This window comes from Sturnira hondurensis, unplaced genomic scaffold (genome assembly GCF_014824575.4).
Source record: "Sturnira hondurensis isolate 20B ecotype Veracruz unplaced genomic scaffold, ASM1482457v3 Scaffold0022017, whole genome shotgun sequence".
NCBI classification, from domain to species: Eukaryota; Metazoa; Chordata; class Mammalia; order Chiroptera; family Phyllostomidae; genus Sturnira; species Sturnira hondurensis.
Genome location: NW_028094648.1, coordinates 4,251,779 through 4,271,648, shown reverse-complemented (window position 1 = coordinate 4,271,648; position 19,870 = coordinate 4,251,779). Strand labels below are relative to the sequence as shown.

The window sequence follows — 19,870 nt, the reverse complement described above, 5'->3', positions numbered from 1 at the left end:
GTTAAGCCTTTTATTGAAGTATAACATATACTTCAGGTATGTTCATAAATTATAAATGTAGAGCTTGGCAAAGTTTCACAGAACATGCATGTGTTACTGGCTCCAGACCCCGAAAATTAAATGACCAGAACTCTTTTATGCTTAGACCTACTCTTATGTCCCCTCATAACTCCCTCCCCCCTCTCCAGGGTAACCACTTTGTTGACCTTTAACAGTATAGATCAGTTTTATGTTTTGATTTTTAATAAGAATACAGTCATGCAATATATGCATATATCTTCTTTGAACTTGTTTACTGTTTTTAAGTCTGTGCTTCAAAATCTGTTTCAGGTCTTGTACAATGGGTTCACTGGCAGAAAAATCACATCACAAATTTTCATTGGCCCCACTTATTACCAGCGTTTGAAGCACATGGTGGATGACAAGATTCATTCTCGTGCTAGGGGACCTATTCAGATTCTTAACAGACAACCCATGGAGGGCAGATCCCGGTAAGAGAACGGTACCATTGTCATTGTTATTATTAATTAGCTTTTTTTCTTTGGTGAAAAACGTGAAACACAGAGAAATAGAGGTGGTGGTATAATGAACCTCCATGTTCTTGTCACACCCCTTTAGTAATTATGAACTCAAGGCATCATCACCAACCACTGGTTATTTTTAAGCATAGCCCAAACATACAATTTCTTCTGTAAATATTTCATCGAATATTTATAAAAGAGTCGTTTTTTGAATTTCTTGATTCCAGGACCCCAAAGAGCTTTTGTTTAAGAATTATATCTATATTCAAGTGTATGAGGATAATTGTCCTCATGTAGATAGATAAGTGGTTAGACAGGGGGAGAATATTCTAATAACATTTTCAGGTGATTGTGGCTCTATTTCTTTGGATGCTACACCAAAACGACAAGTTGTAGTTTCTCCTAGGCTAGTTGTACTGTAGAGTCTGAAACCATTTAAGTGAATTTTTATATTTATTATATTAAAATTTGTCATCCTGTTTTTGCACTTTGATTGCATCTTTTACACATGCATGATTTTGTAGCATCATAATGGAAAATATTGGTTCACTGAGTTACGCAGATTTTTAAATGTTGACATATTTTATTATACCAGAAAAAACATTCACATTTGTGAATATCACCACTGAGGTCATCAGAATAGTCTGGATGTATTGGGAAGTATCAAGCTCATAGTGTTGGACAGAGGTTTTCTCAAATTCTTATTTTGGATCAAAAACTCAAATTTTTAATCATTTTTTCAGCAAATACTTAAAATTGTTTTCTTTGAAGTAAAAGGCTCACATTGTTCCTTTTCAGAAAATATTCTGCCATGTAAGTCTGAATTAACATAATTTAGTGTTATCATTGGTGGATTAACATGGTGTTGGAGTCAGCTATTTTTTTAAGTAGAAAAGATATTCCATGGTCAAAGTGACTCTGACTAGTTCAAGTGCTTTTCTTGGACCCTCCTGTTCAGTATCCAACAGAAGTACTTCATGAGAACTTCCCATTTTGTCATAAAATATTAAAAAGATGTGTATTCAAGGGTCAGGTTTTAATAAAACTAATCATTTTTACTGCTTCATTACTGACATTGTTAAGTAAAAATGGGCTTTTCCCTTCTTTCACTCACAGTAGCAAACAGGACAGCTAGTGAAGTTGGTGGCCTCAATGTGTGTTCAGGTGCCAGCAGTGTTTATTCAGGTGCTTTGCAACCATCAGTGCAGTGTCAGCAGAGTGAGAGAAGCAGATGTGTTGTTAGTATTATTGTAAAAATAGTTTTCGCTTTCACGGGGTCCACGTAGAACCTTTGCTTTAAAAGATTATAACATGAAAAACCAAAAACTAACCACAGTAGTTCCTTAATATTATTAAATATGCAGTGTTCAAATTTACCTCTTCCTTGAATAATTTTTAAAAAGGTTTGTTGGTTTTAATCAGGATAAAAATAAGGTCTGTGCTTTGCAGTTGGTACTTCTCTTAAGCTTTTTAAATCTGTAGGCTGCCCTGTGATTTTTTTGTTGAAGAAATTGGATTGTTTATCCTAGAGGGTTTCTCCCAGTCCAGATTTGCTGTCCAGATTGCATTCCTTTGCAGTCTGGATCTTTGCATTCACGGGCTGTGTGTTCCTGTTTTTTCGTGAGTAGCTAGTCACATCTAGAGCCTTGATGAGATGATGGGATTGTGTTCAGTAATACTTCATAGATGATTGTATACTGATATCTGGTTGTCTCTTTTGATTTTAGCAGCTACTAATTAATGATCATTACCTAAAACCATTAATTAGATAAGGATTGCAAACTGATGAGATTCTAACTTTATTATTTATTTCTTTGCTAGAATACTGTTACAGAAGAGAAACTTGGTTTCAGCTTTACCTGGTGACATAGTTCATGTAGTAAAGGCAGATAAATGCTTCATTCTCTCCCTTTATTTTCCAGTTTGTGAATTGGTTGTCTAGCACCTTCATAGTTGACCAGTGATTGGTTTTTTGGTAATAACATTAGAAACTCAACTGATTTTATGTTTCTGTGTATTAAGAATGTTAAGAAAGCCATCACCATTCACCTGCCTGGCTATCTGAAGAGCATGTTTTATTTCACTTCCACTCTGCAGAAACCTGTTACTGTTCACTTGTTCTTCCCACTACTTTTGCCAGCATGCATTTATTATTGCAGGTGCGGTTGCCTGGGAGACTAATTCATGGAGAAGCTATTTTATTTAGATCAAATTTTGTTATTCATTTTTGAACATAGAGTTGAATTTTAGTCAGTTGAACTAACATGAGACTCTACTCTGTACCTCATTGTATTTTATGAGGAGAAGTATGTGCTACACGTGAGGATCTAATGTGTTTATTCTATTTGGGGACCTTCTAATGTACATCCAATAGTTGGTAGATTTCTCCCCTCTGCACCATGTAGAGAGAATGCTAGGATATACAAATTAGAGTCTAGTTCTCCATTACTAATATTCTTCTTTACCTTTGCCATTAGTGAAGGTGTTGACATAGAAAAATACAAAGTAATCTGTTGTTTTTCCCTTAACAGTGACGGTGGCCTGCGTTTTGGAGAAATGGAACGAGATTGTCAGATTGCCCACGGAGCAGCCCAGTTTTTAAGGGAAAGATTGTTTGAGGCATCAGATCCGTATCAGGTTCATGTTTGCAATCTTTGTGGAATAATGGCGATCGCTAACACCAGGACGCATACGTACGAATGCAGGGGCTGTCGAAATAAAACCCAGGTGTGTATAGACTTTCATGGCCGTTGATATCAGTTTAGGATGTAACCAGGTTGGGCTAATTTCCCCAGCAGATTTAGTGTGGTTGAACAGATTGGCATTTTCACAATTTTGAATAGTGAAAATTCTATAAGAATTTTCTATAAGAAATTCTATAGAAAGATACCTCTATAAGATACCTAGTTTTAAATGAATAAAACAAAATTAGATTTTTCTAAAAATCAGTTTAAATTTTACTATGGTATTGTCTCTAAGCTGTTCATCTTTTGGAAAAGGCCTTGTAGAAGGAATTTTATTTTATTTACCATTTATTTTATTTTTCAATTACATTTACATTCAGTATTTTTATGCTATTTTTTTATTGTTGTTTAGATACAGTTAAAAAAACCTATAACTTAGGAAGGGTGAATGTAGCCCTGGCTGGTGTGGCTCAGTGGATTGATCACCAGCCTGCAAACCACTGGTTTAATTCCGAGTGAGGGCACATGCCTGGGTTATGGGCCAGGTCTCCAGTAGTGGGTGCATGAGAGGCAACCACACATTGATGTTTCTCACTCTGCCTTCCCCTCTGTTTAAAAATAATAAATAAATAAAATCTTTTTATTTTATTTTATTTTTTTAAAATATTTATTTATTTATTTATCTTTAGAGGGGAAGGAGAGAGGGGGAGAGACATCAATGTATGGTTGCCTTTTGTGCGTCCCCTGCTGGGAGTTGACCTGCAGGGAACTGGCCTGCAACCCAGGCATGTGCCCTGACTGGGAATCGAACCACGATCCTCTGGTTCACAGGCCTGTGCTCAATCCACTGAGCTATGCCAGCCAGGGCCTAAATAAAATCTTTTTAAAGAAAGGGTGAATATAAATGGTCTGGCAGAAAGGGTGAAACATTAAAGCCTGTTAAGAGAAGGACCAGTGAAGACCAACTTTGTAGGATGTTATCTTCCTTCTCATTTATTCATCATCTCCAGTACCAAGTCTTTACCTCTTTCTGGGGTAGGGAAGTAGGCTTATTTCAGTACAACTTTGCTAATTACTTCTTTTTTTTTCTTTCAGATTTCTTTGGTGCGAATGCCTTACGCATGCAAACTATTGTTTCAGGAGCTTATGTCTATGAGTATTGCTCCTCGAATGATGAGTGTTTAGCTCTTTTAAAAGATTCATAGTAAGATACTTTTAAATATCTTTTGTATCTTGTTTTATGAAATGGCTTTAAAAATAACAAATATGAGCTACGTTGTGAGAAAAAGCATTTTATTTGTTTCATTTGATGATATGCATGCTTTTCTTCTGTAAATAGACAATAAATTTTTGTAGATAGTCTTGATGTGTTGTTTTTATTTTGTATTTCACTATGTAAAACCAGTGAGTATAGGAGAGGTGTTAGTGGACTGGATGAAAAGAAACTGATTACTAGGCAAGAACAGGTGTGGTATATCCATGATTACTTTTAGCTGTGCAGACTGATATATTCTTCAGGTTCATAGTTTGGCACCTTCACCTGTTTAAAAAAAAGATGAAAAACCTAGTTATATGTCTTTTCATGGTTGGCTTTCTGATTTTTAGCTATTTTAGTGTTTCCAAGTAAATGATGTTAAAATGTGGAGATAAAGGATATACCGTATGTATGACCTGGGGGAGTGCTCTTTGGAGGTTGAGCTATATACCATTTTAGATGTGGAAGGCCAGTTTGTTGAACTGGTCTGTGTCTACGAATGGACCTTATAGAACTGGCAGAACACATTTCACAGACGAGCAGGTTGAGATCCAGAGAGGCTAAGAACTTCCCTTTGTCATCGGCTCTCATCGAAAATTTTAAGTGGAATAATTACTGGCAGAGCCGAGGCTCAAACCCATGACTCTTAGCTATTGCTCTGTTTCATTTCCTGGCTTTACACATCTTGGCTGAAGAGAATCTGATGAAACATCTTTACTTGGTATTTCTCCCTTTGATACCACAACTGAGTGATCCACATGCAGGAATCATTTGACAAATGCTGCCAGTAAATTTTGTATTTTTGGCTTAAAGACAAGTCAATCCAGGCATCATCCTAATAGAACTGTACACTGTAAATGCAAAGCTGCATTACTCTAACACCACCAGGATGGGTGCTTACAGGGAGCTTTCGACAGTGGAGTGTGGGCGTAGGCAGAACAGAGTTGGGTCCTTGCCACTGTACTCTCCTTTCTGGCTTTTGTAAAAGCTCCAGGTGACAGACCCAAATTGTCTCCTTTTAAGTGGGAGTTTAATAATCACAACACTAAGGAAAAGTGTAGATAGATAGAAAGTTATGGGAAATACTGTGTTGGCCAAAAAGTCTATGTGTTTTTTTTCTGTAAAATAAAAGACATTTTTCATGTTCACCAATAACTTCATTGATTTGGACATTTTGAGTATGTTGGCTGTCTCCCATGTGATATAATGTTGATTATTCTCAGTTAATGTCTCAATTTAATCACTTTCAACTTCAACTGGTCTATCGGACCATGGAGCATCGTCCAGTAGAAATTTTCAGCACAAAGCTTTGCAAACCACTTTTGACACATTTGATCATCCACAGCACTTTCTCCATCCACTACATGAGTCTTTTTTTAAATTTCAGTTGCGTTTTTACCTTTCTTGAAGTAATAAAGCATAATATACCTAAAATATTGCATATTTTCTTCCATCTTCAATATTAACACGGCTACACAAAAGTTAACCAATTTTGATGTTTTGTAAAAAATGAATGCTGATATGACACCTATCACAGTACAAAAACAAAATTGTTTTGAAGTTAAAGATAACTAAGCATTCCTAGAGTGATTTCACAGAAAAGACCAAATGAACTTTGTGGCCAACCCAACATAAGCCATTTGTCAAGTTTGAGTTTTTGTCTCTTATCTGTGTAAGATAAGGTGAAAGCATCTAAGTCATCGTAATAGCATTCCATCAACCGTCTGACAGGACTTAGAGCTATGCACTCCACACTTTGATTACATACTTAATGCCCTGCGGATTCCTAACATTACAGAATTTCATTAAGAGCTATGTTTGATAACTGCAAATTGGTTCTGTTCTTTATTAGCAGAGCACTAGTCATTTTTAAGTGGTTGTGAGATTTATTACCTACCTTTTTTCACTGGTATTTCATGTAAGCTATTAACCACTGTAATTTTTGCTGATGCTGAAGCCTGTCCTTGGGAATTGGAGGCATGGCACTCGTACTCGCCTGCGTCCTCCTTACTGAGAGGGGATAACTGGAAGAAAAAGGGTCATTAGTGCCTCTGTGCTGCTCCTCTCTCTCTCTAGCGGATTCTGTTAAGTCATTATTTCATAATTTGCCTAAGATGACCAGGGAATTCACAGCAAAGATACTGCTAGAAATAGTGCAGGTTCTGTGCTAGGAGAATCATACAGCTACCATATTTGGTCTGCTGGGAAGATTCATACTCTGAGGAAATGCGGACACGCTTGGTCCTTTTGGTCACAATGCAAAGGTTAAAAACTGGAGAGGTGCATATATCAGTTTGAGGAAAACTGGGATAGGATTTATGACTGAAGTACTATCCCCCTGAGTACTCATAGCTATCAAAGATCAAGTAAAGGAAAGTAACTAGTAATAGTTGACTAAAGTAATTAATGGCTTGGATCATTTAGTTAGTTGTGAGAATTTTGCTTTGAACCCTTAGGGAAAAACAATTTTTGTAGTTCTTGTTTATTTGTGGTCAGTTCCAAAATATCCAGCAAACCTCTGCTGTTTTTTCAGTTTCCTCTGAAAGCGGAGCAGCAGCACCATGTACGTATGTTCAGCCTGGTGTGCATCAGGCATCTTCGCCAGGTCCGCCAAATCTAATCCCAACAAAGAAATCCCCGCCAACTCTGGGTACTCACCAGCACCCAGCCAGTTACTTCATGCTTTTCTGGGCCGCCTCTGGTCTGAATGGCCAGGTTTTCCCGGTCACCGGGCAAGAGTTCTATCCTCTGAAATCCATCATCGTCCCTTTTTACCTGCCAAAAAGGGGGGAAATAGTCACTTTGTTCTCTGCACTGAATCATGAGCTTGGAAGTGGCCACATTTCTGTAATTGTACAAGGGGTACATCAAATTTTTTAAAAAATATTTTATTTATTTACTTTTAGAGAGAGGGGAAGGGAAGGAGAAAGAGTGAGAAACATCAATGTGTGGTTGCCTCCCATGTTTCCCCTACTGGGGACCTGGCCCGCAACCCAGGCATGTGCCCTGACTGGGAATCGAACCAGTGACCCTTTGCTTCACAGGCCCGTGCTCAATCCACTGAGCTACACCAGCCAAGGCAAAATTCTAATTCAATTAAAACTAGCAATTTTCACATTCCACTTTCCTGAATACTTAAAAAAAATACAGATCTATTCCTGTCGGTTTCCCTCTAAGCTTACATGTTTTAAATTAATATATTTTTCTGCACGCTTGGGGAATACATGTCATACTGTCCTGCCACTGGCTACCACAGTCACTCATGCCCTTTTAAGTTCTCCTCAGTGCTGGGCCTTCTCTTGCTTGCCAAGGTGTATCTGACTTTGACAAACTGTGTCGCCCAGTGCTAGGTAGGTTTGATGCTTGGGCTCTTGTGTCGGAGCCCAGATCCAGGGTTCTTCCTTCAACACACTCATCAGTGGAAACTAGGTTGAGTCCACAGCCAATACCAACTCTTTGAGGGCAAAGGGTTCATCAAATATTTACTGAAGTCCTGAGAACAAAAAATGCCTGTCAGGTACATACCTCTGTCATTGTTCTCATGACAAAACTTGCTGCCTAGCCCTATACATCTTATAATGAGGGTCAGGGTGGGTTAAGAAAATTGACCTTGATTTTAGGCCAGTAGCGAACATTGTCCTAACTTTCCCATTCACTTAAAAAGGCAAACTGTGCTCATTATGTAAACTTCGGAAAATACACAAAAATTCACAGAATAAAATTTACTTGTAGCTCCTCCATGAATATACTTTTAGCATAAATTTCTAGAAGTAGAATTGAGTCACAGAGGATAAATATATTTTCAAGCTTGTTATAATGATGGTTTTTTTTTAAAGGGTACATGAAGTGATGTTTATTCCATCCCAGGTTCTTTAAAAGATAAGCTGATGATTATGGGTATTACCTTTGTAATTAGAAAAAGTTTACAATTTCAAACAGGTTGTTTCCTTTTCCTTTTCTTTTGTAATGAAGCAAATCTTGAGTTAAAAAAGGCCAGACCACAGTATATACATTTTTTTGACCCCGCATCAGTGTTGGCCACCCTACAGGTAAGCCCACTCCCCCCACGTGGTGTTACTAAACTGTCGTCTCAGCTTCAGACCCACTCTGTCTCCTCTGCTCTCTGATGCCAGGGCTGAGACTCTGCAAACCATGTAGGGTCCAGGCCCACTCCTCCTCTATGGAAAGGATCCAGGGTTACTGATTTTGAAGGCCTGGGTTTCGCTGCTTTGCTTTTCTCCCCTAGGGTTTCTCCACATTGTCACTAACAGAGAAAACCTGGTATCTTTCTGTGTTTCTCATGAGTGTTATAAGACAAAACTGATAGACTCAACAAGCATCTTTTTCCTTCAGTTTCCTCAGTTGCTGGCAGAAATGGTTTATGCTAAGTGCTGATTTTGAAATAGTTATTTAAAAATGGTTTCTCATGTGTAAGTATTAATTTGATTCAATGGCTAAAGTAATACATCTTTGGTTTTTATTTACCGAATTCAGGATTCTTGAAGGGTTTTGTGTGTGACCAAAGCAGAAAAACACTGCAGCATAGAAACCGTGCGTCTGACCAACTGTGACTTAGGTCATGAAGCTCTTTGTAAAGACCTTTCGGTGCCCATTAACCTAATCTGCTACACACAGAGAAATTGTTCTCATCAACTATTTTGATTGGAAAATGAATACTTACATTTAACAGAAGTCATTTTAATATATTGTAAAAAGTTAGTACACCACGTTAAAAATACAGAAAAGGTGTCAAGAATTTTTAACCTGCTTGCTTGTGTAAGGGGAGGTTTTTCTTTATTTGTTTTACAAGATGAAGGTGGATAAAAGTGACTTGTCAGGTGATTGTACAAATATGCAAGGAAGTGCCTCAAAGTCTGAACTTGAGATACCTGTAGTGCAGAAAAAACTGCCTAGTGGTGACCGCTCATTGTAAAGGGCCAATCAAGGAGAGAGTCAGAGGGAGACCAGGAAATCATGTCAGGCCCCTCTGTCTGTATTTTAGCTGCAACAAAATCTTCCTGAATCCTACTATTGCCGATAAGCAACTAAGAAAAAAAAGTGCCATAAACGGTGGTGGCAAAACTGGGTAGCCACATGCAAAAGAATGAAACTGGACCACTATCTTACACCACACACAAACACTAACTCAAAATGGAATAAAGATATGGACATAAGACCTGAAATCAAAACTCCTAGAAGAAAAAACAGGTGGTAAGCTCTTTGGCATCAGTCTTGGTGATGATTTTCTGGATTTGACTCAAAGCAGAGACGACAAAAGCTAAAATAAACAAGTTGGACTACATTGAACCAAAAAGTTTCTGAACGGCAAAGGAGACCATATGCAAAGTGAAAAGGCAACCCACTGAATGGGAGAATTAGCAAATTTCATATGAAGTTAGTATCCAAAATATATGAAGAACTCATACAATTCAACAGCATACACATACAAAATCAGATTAAGAAGTCGGCAGAGGATCTGAACAGACGTTTTTCCAAAGAAGACATATAGATGTCCAACAGATATATGAAAAGATGTTCAACATCATTAATCATCAGAGAAATGCAAATCAAAACCACAAGGAGTTATCTCACCCCTGTCAGAATGACTACAGTGAAAAAGACGAGATAGTGCTGGTGAGGATGTGGAGGAAAGGGAACCGTTGTGCACTGTTAGTACGAATTTAAATTGGTACAACTATCATGAAAAACAGTATGGGGGTTCCTCAAAAAAGAAAAATAGAGTTAGCATATAATCCAGCAATGCCAGTTCTGGGTACTTATCTGCCGGAGACAAAATCACCATCTTGAAAAGATATCTGTACCCTTATATTCATTGCAGCATTGATTATAGTAGCTGAGACATGGCAGTAACCTAAGTGTCCCTGGGCAGATAAATGCACGAAGACAGTGTGGTGTAAATACATATAGGGGAATGTTATTTAGCCATAAGAATTAGAAAATCTTGCCATTTGCAACAACACGGATGGACCTTCAGGGCATTATACTAAGTGGAATAAGTCTGAGAAAGACAAGTGTCTGATCTCAGTTATATGTAGAATTTAAAACAAGAACAAAAACAAAAGCAAAATAACCCAAGCTCATAGATACAGAGAACAGATTGGTGGTTGCCAGAGATGGGTATGGGGTAAAGAAATGGATGAAGGGGGTCAAAAGATACGAGCTTCCAGTTATAATACAGAAGCCATGAGGATGTAATGTACAGCATGGTGAGTATAATTAATACTGTATTGCATGTTTGAAAGTTGCTAAGAAACATCTTAAAAGTTCTCATTGCAAGAAAAGGTTCTTTGTAACCACCTCAAGTGACAGATACTAACTAGACATAGTGTGGTGATTTCACCTTGTTTACAAATACCAGTTACATTGTATACCTGAAACTAACACCATGTTATGAGTTAATTATGCCTCAAATAAAAATTTTTTAAAGTGCCAGTGATTACAGAAGCAGGAGGGCTTAGTCTGATTACTATAGGTTAATGCATTTTAAGGGCTTACTAAATTTCATGGAAGCTTTAAAGGATGTTTATACAGCCCCAAACATATTTTTTAGAAATTTTATTTATTGATTTTAGACAGAGGGGAAGAGGGAGAGTGGGGGAAGGGAGGGAGAGAGAGACAGAAACATCGTTTTGTTGTTCCACTTACTTATGCATTCATTAGTCGACCCCTGTATGTGTACCGACCAGAGATCGAACCCACAACATCAGGTTGATGCTCTAACCAATGAAGATACCCAGCCTGGGCCCAGAACACATTTGTTGTGCCTTTATGGTAAGTTTCAGGAGAGTTTATGATGAAATAGAATATGCATCTGTTAAAACTTTCAGACCCCCAGCCACTGTAAATAAATGATGACTTTCTAGAAAAAAATACTTATAATACAGGAGAAAGGGTCCATATCTTTAATGTACAAAGCCACAGACTGGTAACAAGAAACAATTCAATAAAAAAATGGATAAAGGTCCTGGCTGGTATAGCTCAGTGGATTGAGCTCGGGCCTGCGAACCACACGATCGCGGTTCGATTCCCAGTCAGGGCACGTGCCTGGGTTGCAGGCCAGTTCCCGGTTCCTGGCAGGGGACGCACGAGAGGCAACCATACATTAATATTTCTCTCCTCTCCTTCCTTTCCCCTCTAAAGATAGATAAATTAAATCTTTAAAAAAATAAAAAAAATGGATAAAGGATATGAACCAGGTAACTTATAAAAGAGAAAGTCCAAATATGAAAATATTCTCAATGTAGTCAAGGAAAAAAGCAATAATGTGATGGTACTTTTACCCATCTTTAACAAAAACTAAAAGGAGGGGTGATGCTCTGTGCTGGAGAGGATGCAGGGACATGGCCCCCCACACTGCTGGGACGCGTGGGCTGCTGCAGTCCACATGGAGAGTAATCTGCAATGTCTGTGAAACTATAATCTTTTGATGTGTTCACAGAACTTTTGGGGAACTCTATCCTATAGGGGGAAAAAAAGAAAATGTTACACATAGGATATGTGTAGTTGGATGTTCAGGGTAGCATTGTTGAATGGCTATGGTGCACTTGTACTTGGGATATTATGTAGTTACTGGGAGCAGACCTGGAGGGATGCCCATCAAGTATTTATGGAGCAAAACAAGTTTCAGAGTGATGTGGACACTATATTCTCACCTAACTCTGCATAAAAGGGCATTTACTTGTATGTGTTTGGACATAAGGGTTTGAAAGATGCAAACCAGGGCAGTTCACATTGGAGACTATGAATGAACTCTTTATACATCTTTGGATAGTTTCTCCTTACAAGTTACTGTGTATTTGTAATAAAAAAAGAATATTCTTAGAAGTGTTAAAAGCCTATATCTGAAGAAATGTTCAGGCAGGAAAAAAAAGAACTGAATAGGAACCTCCCCATCTCAGAAACATCAGGTATTTGAAAGGAATTGTGGGTGTTTTACCTTCCCTGTAAGCATCACCTCTGACTTACTGGGGTTTATGTAAATATGGCCATTTCGGTTCATTTTCCCGTTTTAAAACATTGCCCTTGTAACTTAAAAATTTTTTTAGCCATTTTTAGAGAAAGGGGAAGAGCAGGAATAAGAGAGGGAGAGAAATACCAATACATGGTTGCCTTTCACACAACCCACAGTGGGGACCTGGCCCACAACCCAAGCATGGGCCCCAATTAGGAATCGATGTGCAGGTTGAAAAAGCAGCTTCATGTCATGAACGTGGCAAATTAGGTTATGAGGGTGGAGGAAAGTCAACAGAGTCTATCGGCTGGGTTTTTGCTCGTTTCTGGCAAGTATGTAGAACATTATTTTCCTCTTGTCCCTCCCCGCCCCCAAGTCCTTTACCCCCACCCCAAGTTGACAAGCCCCAGGGAAGCCCATGGGCCCTGCCCCAGGCAATTCAAGAAGCCTAAAGGAAAAGATTCCCCAGGCAGATTGGTTCCCCTGGTATATTTGTCCGTTAGCTGGGATGGGGCAGAGAGAGGGCAGAAGAAATTATTCTTGGCCAGATTCTTGGTCAGTGAAGTCACGGTCCGGGGACACATGGGTCACCCTGGCTTCTCACAGTGCAATCCCTAGAGCGACGGCTGCAACAGAGAGCTCTGTGAGCACCGTAGGCCTGATCTTTGCAAACGTTCCTCCGCCTCTTCCTCTCCGCACCCCGCCCCGCCCCGCTCCCACCCCATAACCAATAGCTTCCAAATAAGCAGTGAGGATCCTCAGCAGCTTTCGCCGGAGGCGGCGAGGTACGTACATTCCTACTGGCTGCGTTTTTTGCTCTTCATGGATCCTCGCTCCCCTTTAAAAAATTACTTATTAAGGTGAGATTTCACTGCTTTCTTTAACAGAAATTCAAGCTGTAAAGAATAGTTGTGGTACAGCTGGTGCTGTCTCTACCCACCCCACCCGCAGGCATTTTCTGGAAAAACCCTGCATTCACTCCCACCAGAGGACCCCGTGGGGGCGATGCATCCCTCTGGCCACATGGAGGCGCCAGAGGTCGGCAGGTGATCAGTGGGAATTTTACAATGCCCTAGATAGAGAGCGGATAGATAGAGAGCGGAAAGAAATTTCTTCTGGGGTCATTAATCTGTGGTAATAACGTGAAATTGGAGCTGCCAGTGACAGTATCGCCTACAGTGTAGAGGAAGTTTTCTGAGGTGGAAGGAAAAACACCACCACCACCAGTACAGTGTGAGCAGAGTCAAGAGGAAAGAACCTGACCACACTGTACTGGGATCTGGCTGCCCTTGAGGAATCGCCACCCGCTCCGCCCCCGCTCCCTTTACCCCCCCTCCCCCCTTTTTTGCCTGAACTAATTTTAAGTGAGTTTCTCCAACTTGCAACAAAGAGTTCTGGTGCCAAAAATCCTCCCCAAAGCTCCAAAAATTGCTCTTCTGGCTAGGAGCAAACAGAGTAATCAAGAGACCATGTCCACCTCAGGGCTTGCTGGGGAAGGAAACCTGCCGCGGAGAATGTGGCTTCCTTTTTACTTAAATGGATTTCCCTTTTGTTAGCACGAGTCCGATGACATTTACGCAACAGGATTGTTGTAGCATCTAAACGCGTCAAAATGTATAAAAAAGGAAATATAAAATAATGTACCGTACAGTCGTCAAGTGTTATTTGAACCAGCAAATGTTTTCCCTTCTACGGACATGCTGAGACTATGCTGGCCTCGGAGTGAAGACAGTGACAAGATAATGCCACTGGAAAAGGAGCGTTTCCAGGAACAGCACCTAGCAGCCAGATGCTAATAATGCATCTGACACCAGGCCAAGTGACTTTACCTGCTTTACTTCATGTAATCTTTACAAGAATTGCACGCTACTTTCATCCTGCAGAGGAGAAGACCGAGGCCTAGAGCGGTGTTTCTCAATCTAGGTAATTTTCCCCCTGGGGGACATTTGGCAGTGCCTGGAGATGTGTTTCATGGTCACAACCGGGAGGGGGCGCTACTAGCATCTAGTGGGTAGAGGCCAGGGATGCTGCTAAACACCTTACAGGGCACAACAAAGAATTATCTGCCTCCAGATGTCAACAGTGCTGAGGCTATGAAACCCTGGCTTAGAGAGAACTCAGCCAACCTGAGTAAGAACTCACATTTTTAATCACTATTCTGTTGTTTTTTAAAAAAGTACTCATTTGAGGATATGTTTACTGCTTTTAGAGGGAGAGGAAGAGGGAGAGAGAGAGGGAAATATCGACGTAAGAGAGAAGCATTGATCTGCTGCCTCTCGTACACGTCCTGAGGAGGAACCAAACCCACAACCTAGGTGTGTGCCCTGACTGGGAATCAAACCTGCAGCCTTGTGATGCACAGCATGAGGCTCCAACCAGCTCAGCCACCTGGCTGGGGCATTAACCACTGTTCTTAAATCACACGCTTCAAACTTCAATGGGGACACACACACACACTCATGCATGCACAAGCTCTCATGCTCACACATTGAAGCACATGCATGCTCACATGTGCACACATGTACATGCTCAGAGGGTGGGTTGGGGTGTTCAGCATTATAGTTCCCCAGTTCCTAAAGGCTCTGTGTAAAATCACTGGCTGGAACTCGGGGAGGCAGGTGGAAGACTGGCATAAGGCTTCACCATTGAGGGGGGTCAGGCAATGGAACAGGATGAGGATTTTAGGTTATTACCACCCTTGGGCAGAAAGAGAGGAGCTTGTCAGTCTAGGCTGTCTTTCTGAAATCCGTGTCACTGACCTTGTTCCAGATGAGGACAGGGGTTGGGATTCCGATGACCTCACAGCTCAAGTACACCTTGGCACCAGTGACATTCCAGATGTCCTTGGGGGGCGTCACAATGGAAGGACCTACAAGAGAAGGCACAAAGACAAACATATATATTTTAAAGGCTTTAATGTCAGTCAGCATGATAGGAAATAAATACTTGATTATGTTTGAGGCCAACCCTCAGTGCCTTCTCTGTAGCAAATTTCAAAGACCAGAGGGGCTTCCTCCTGTCACCAGCATGGCTTTAAGCTGTGCTTCAAGAATGCACATATGTAGACAAAAATGATAATTAGGAAAAAATTTTTTAAAACTTTAAAAAATTTTAAATTATTTAAAATATTTTAAATAATTTAACAAACAATTTTATAATATTTAAAAATTAAAAAAAATTTACCAGCTGTTTTTTATTTCAGGGGGTGGGAGGTGATGACATACAACCACTCCTTGAGTAATAAACAAACAAACCTTAGAAGATACACGAAAATGCACTGAGTACCCTGAAAAGACGGTAGTCCCTGCCTTAGGAAGTTTAGGATCTGAGGCTGACGAGTCAGGGGCAATAGGGCAGGGATGGAAACTTTCATGAAAGAGATTGGCATGGAGTGCGTGTGACCTGGGAGACTGGAAGGAGACACTTTTGAACAGAAGAGGCCTGGCTGTCAAGGAAGAAGGTGGAGGGAAGGGTCTTTCTTCCCAGCACGGGCTGGGGGAGGCAGTGGGTAAAGGAGAAGCAGGGACAGGTCTACGGTGTGTGACCAGGGCCCCCAAGGAGAGGGCTCTTCCCCAGGATTCTCAGTGTCCAGGTCCCTGGCAGTGGGCACTGGCAAGTGGGGACACCTGTCAAAGCACTGTCTGAATAGAGTCACCGGTATGGGACCAGTCAGGGAGAGCCCAGAGATTGGAACACAGCCATGCCCTGAGTGGAGCAGTTGAGGTGAAGACTATATGGCCTAAAGTGTTTTCTATTGGTCTCTACACAGGACAAGTGCACATCCCTGCTCTAATCAACTGAGGGGCNAGGCAGTGGGTAAAGGAGAAGCAGGGACAGTTCTTCGGTGTGTGACCAGGGCCCCCAAGGAGAGGGCTCTTCCCCAGGATTCTCAGTGTCCAGGTCCCTGGCAGTGGGCACTGGCAAGTGGGGGCACCTGTCAAAGCACTGTCTGAATAGAGTCACCGGTATGGGACCAGTCAGGGAGAGCCCAGAGATTGGAACACAGCCATGCCCTGAGTGGAGCAGTTGAGGTGAAGACTATATGGCCTAAAGTGTTTTCTATTGGTCTCTACACAGGACAAGTGCACATCCCTGCTCTAATCAACTGAGGGGCAACTGATACTGAGATAAGACATTATGGGAGAGTCTCCGGATGTCAATGCGTTACACGTTACCCAGAGCAGCTGCCAGTGCACCCAGGGCATGATTTCTGCTCCAGTTCTGAAAGGCAGCCCGTTTGAGGCCAACAGATACTGAAAGATTGGTACTTGCTTACTGCTCTTTCTTGCTGAGGTGCCAGCTCCCCAGCACCTGTAGCAGCAGAGACACGCGTACCTACTTTGTAATAGGTGGAAATTAGAATTTTACTTCTGCTAATTCAGAATGCCGGGTTTCAGGCCCCAGGGACCGTCAGAGAGACTGGGGACAGCCCAGAGGAGGGGAGGGAAGGTGGGAGCTGGGTGCCCCCACTCCATGACAGTGCACTACTCCAGAACCAGACCTGGCCTCTGGCGCAGTCCTCAGGCTCAGTACTATTTCTAGAATGAATGAGTTAAGTCTTCCCTCTGAATGGCAGCTCTCCCCTGCCTCAGGGCTTCAGCCCTTCAGCTAACTGCAGGGTCATCCTGATCAGAGTCCTGGGAAAAGGACACTCTTCCCCTCTAGGCCTAAAAAGTGTTCTCACATAATCAGCATTCGAGGGACACGAAGTCTCCCTTCTTGCAACAGGCTATTTCCAGCACACCATTAATTTCTTGAAACAGAAAGGAAATGATCCTACCATGTAAGATTTTTTCCACTCAACTAAAGGATTAGAAGCCGATTTTTAAAAAGTCTCTGGGGCATTTTAATTTTTTTTTCCTTTGCAAGAATGTGCAAAGCAATCAAAGTTTTGAAAGTTCTAAATATATTTTGCGCCCCCCTCCCCGCACACCACGGGCCTGCAGAGGAAGCCCTGTCTTGGCTGGGGGTCTGGACTTTTCTGTTGTAAACATGGACACGGTGAGCACGGAGGGGCTGTTTGTGTGTGTTTCTGGCCCTGTCTCAGATGCTTCCTTGTCTGGCCACAGCAACCCAACCCCACAAAGGGCTGCGCTGGGCCTCCCCCCGTCCCAGGCTTCCTCCAGGGCCCTGGGACCACAAGGCCTTGGACACCACATGACCGGATCTGGCTGGACTTTGAACTGCTTTCACTCACCTCTCTGAGAACCCCTCTGTGGCTTTGTCCTCATTCCCATGCATGGACTTAGCAGGATGACATCAAAGCTCAGGGGACCTCAAGGGACCCTCTGAGAAGAATACACCAGTCTTCAGATATGTGTAGGGGCTCAGGAGCAAAGCTCACGTACCCACACCTCACGAGGAACGTGGGGCATTCTCACGGTGAGGGCTCCGAGTGCCTGCGCCTGGCAACATGCCGCTGAGTTGAACTCACACCCTCTGCCCAGCAGATGGCGGGGCCATTCCTCTTTGTCAGAGGCAGATTCTGGAGTACAGGCGGGATTCCCGCCTGCTCTTCTGTCACTGCCTGCTGTGGGCTCTTCCCACGGCGTGATTTAAGAACTAAGATAGTCTTAGTTTTAATATAGTCCAATTGCTCAAGTTTTCTTTTATGATTAGTGTGTTTTGTGTCCTGGTAAAGACATTTTTGCCTAGCCCAAGTCTGTAAAGATCTCCTGTTTTCTCCTCTAAGCTTTATGGTTTCACCCTGCACGTTTTAGGTTGTGGTCCATCTTTAATTAATTTTTGTGTATGCTATGAAGAAGAGGTCAAAGTTCACCCACTTCCCCTAAAGGACATCCACTTGCCTTGGCATCATTTGTTGAAAAGACCATCTTTTCCCTCCTGAACTGTAATGATGGCTTTGTGGTGAATCTATTAGCCACACACATGGGAGCCTACTTGTGGGATTCTCCGTTTTGTCCCATCAATCTGTGCGTCTATCCCTGACCAACAACCGCAGTATAATTTAGAGTTAATTGTATTATAACTGAAACACTGAACAGAGGGCAGATCCATCATTTCCATCTCCCTCCAATCCTCTCCTTATTTCAGGAAGTAGAACATATAAGGAGCAGCAAGAATTCTTTAACAAACGTGAGCCCTAAAACACTTTCAATGAGATCCATCACCAGGGGTTTGAGGTTAGGACAAGTTATACTGTAGGTTTCTCCTCCTCTCTCCCAATCCTTGGAATACATATAATACTTTCGGTTAATGAGCTGAGTAAATATTTGGACCATCCTAAAAATACAAATGATGTCGTTGATTCTGCCACCAGGCTACCCCAGGAATTCCGCTGGATTTCCGAGCAGCAACAGTCTGTATTGCTCACTGACTCCTGTTGAGCTGATGGATGGAGGGGCCGAGGGGGGGCCATTCACACTGGTTTGCTGCACAACGTTTACAAAAACCCACGGCTATTTCAAAAGCCCTCGAACAATGTTGGATTCAGTAACAGTTTCTAAACTGGAAAGGGCTAATGCTCGATACGTGGTCTCTTGCAAAGGAAAAGTCAGATCAATGATTAGACTAATATTCTAGTGATCAGCCAAACTTCTCCAGTAGTTGCAGGCCAGGCTAGCTTCACCTGACTTCCTAGCGTTGGACGAATCTACAGGTTTCGGATTCTTCCTGCTTACTTCGTTCAGTGCTGACACCCACAGGGTCATGTACTCACTAAACTCTGCCTGGAGACTTGCCACTCATTGGGCTGGAAATTGGAAATTACCTCAGAATACAAAAGTGGAATGGAGAAATTCTTGATAAAGGCAGAAAGCAGCAGCATTGTAGAAAGATGAGTAAGGATTAGGAAAAGTAAGGAAGGGACTAAATGATAACCCTCAGAGAAAGCAAGTGGACAAGTCTTGCATGGAAGAGACGATGGTGGAAATATTAGGGCTATTTCCCTAATATCAGGAGGGCAGATCCCACAACACCGCACTCCCCTCCCCACATTCCACTGATAAGCAGTTTCCCCGCACACAATCACTGCAAATCGCCTATTGTGCAACTCAATTCCACTTCAGAAGAGTGCTCAGCAAAATGACTCTTTACCAAGTAACTTCTAAATCTTTCCACTGTGCCTCCTTTCTAAGAATGCCAAAGCGGATCCAGCATTTATTTCTGTTTTTAAGAACGCTTTAGTGTACTCTGAGCCCATTGTCAGGCAGAAAGCTCAAAACCAGTCCTGGAGGCCAGGCCAAGGATAACAACAGCACCCCCATCTAAATCATGCTTGGTGTTTGGGCTCCACTTAAAGCAAGTCACAGAATATGTACGTGTACAGGGACAAATGGCAGGGTGGGTTCCCTTATTTATTTATTCTTGCCATTGTTTGGGTAAGGACTTCAGGCTGCTCACACACACCTGTCTGGCAGACATCCTGTGTATAGAATTAAATGACTGCCACTACCTTTCTCCACCCTTTTCCCACCCT

General features: G+C 41.7%; 2 protein-coding genes across 2 annotated transcripts in view; one reads left to right on the top strand and one right to left on the bottom strand.

The window, feature by feature from the left end:
• POLR2B (RNA polymerase II subunit B) overlaps positions 1-4,567 on the top strand; it is a 41,948-nt gene extending 37,381 nt beyond the window's left edge. The window contains exons 23-25 of the mRNA XM_037034161.1: positions 331-491; positions 3,053-3,248; positions 4,301-4,567. Coding sequence (XP_036890056.1) covers positions 331-491; positions 3,053-3,248; positions 4,301-4,390 — 447 coding nt within the window. The 3' untranslated portion in view covers positions 4,391-4,567. The remainder of the gene's footprint in view (positions 1-330; positions 492-3,052; positions 3,249-4,300) is intronic.
• The window catches only part of IGFBP7 (insulin like growth factor binding protein 7), a 72,249-nt gene continuing 56,860 nt past the window's right edge, over positions 4,482-19,870 (bottom strand). The window contains exons 2-5 of the mRNA XM_037034164.1: positions 15,192-15,301; positions 7,119-7,235; positions 6,358-6,484; positions 4,482-4,745 (exon numbers count right to left, since the gene is read on the bottom strand). Of these exons, the coding sequence (XP_036890059.1) occupies positions 4,726-4,745; positions 6,358-6,484; positions 7,119-7,235; positions 15,192-15,301 (374 nt within the window). The 3' untranslated portion in view covers positions 4,482-4,725. The remainder of the gene's footprint in view (positions 4,746-6,357; positions 6,485-7,118; positions 7,236-15,191; positions 15,302-19,870) is intronic.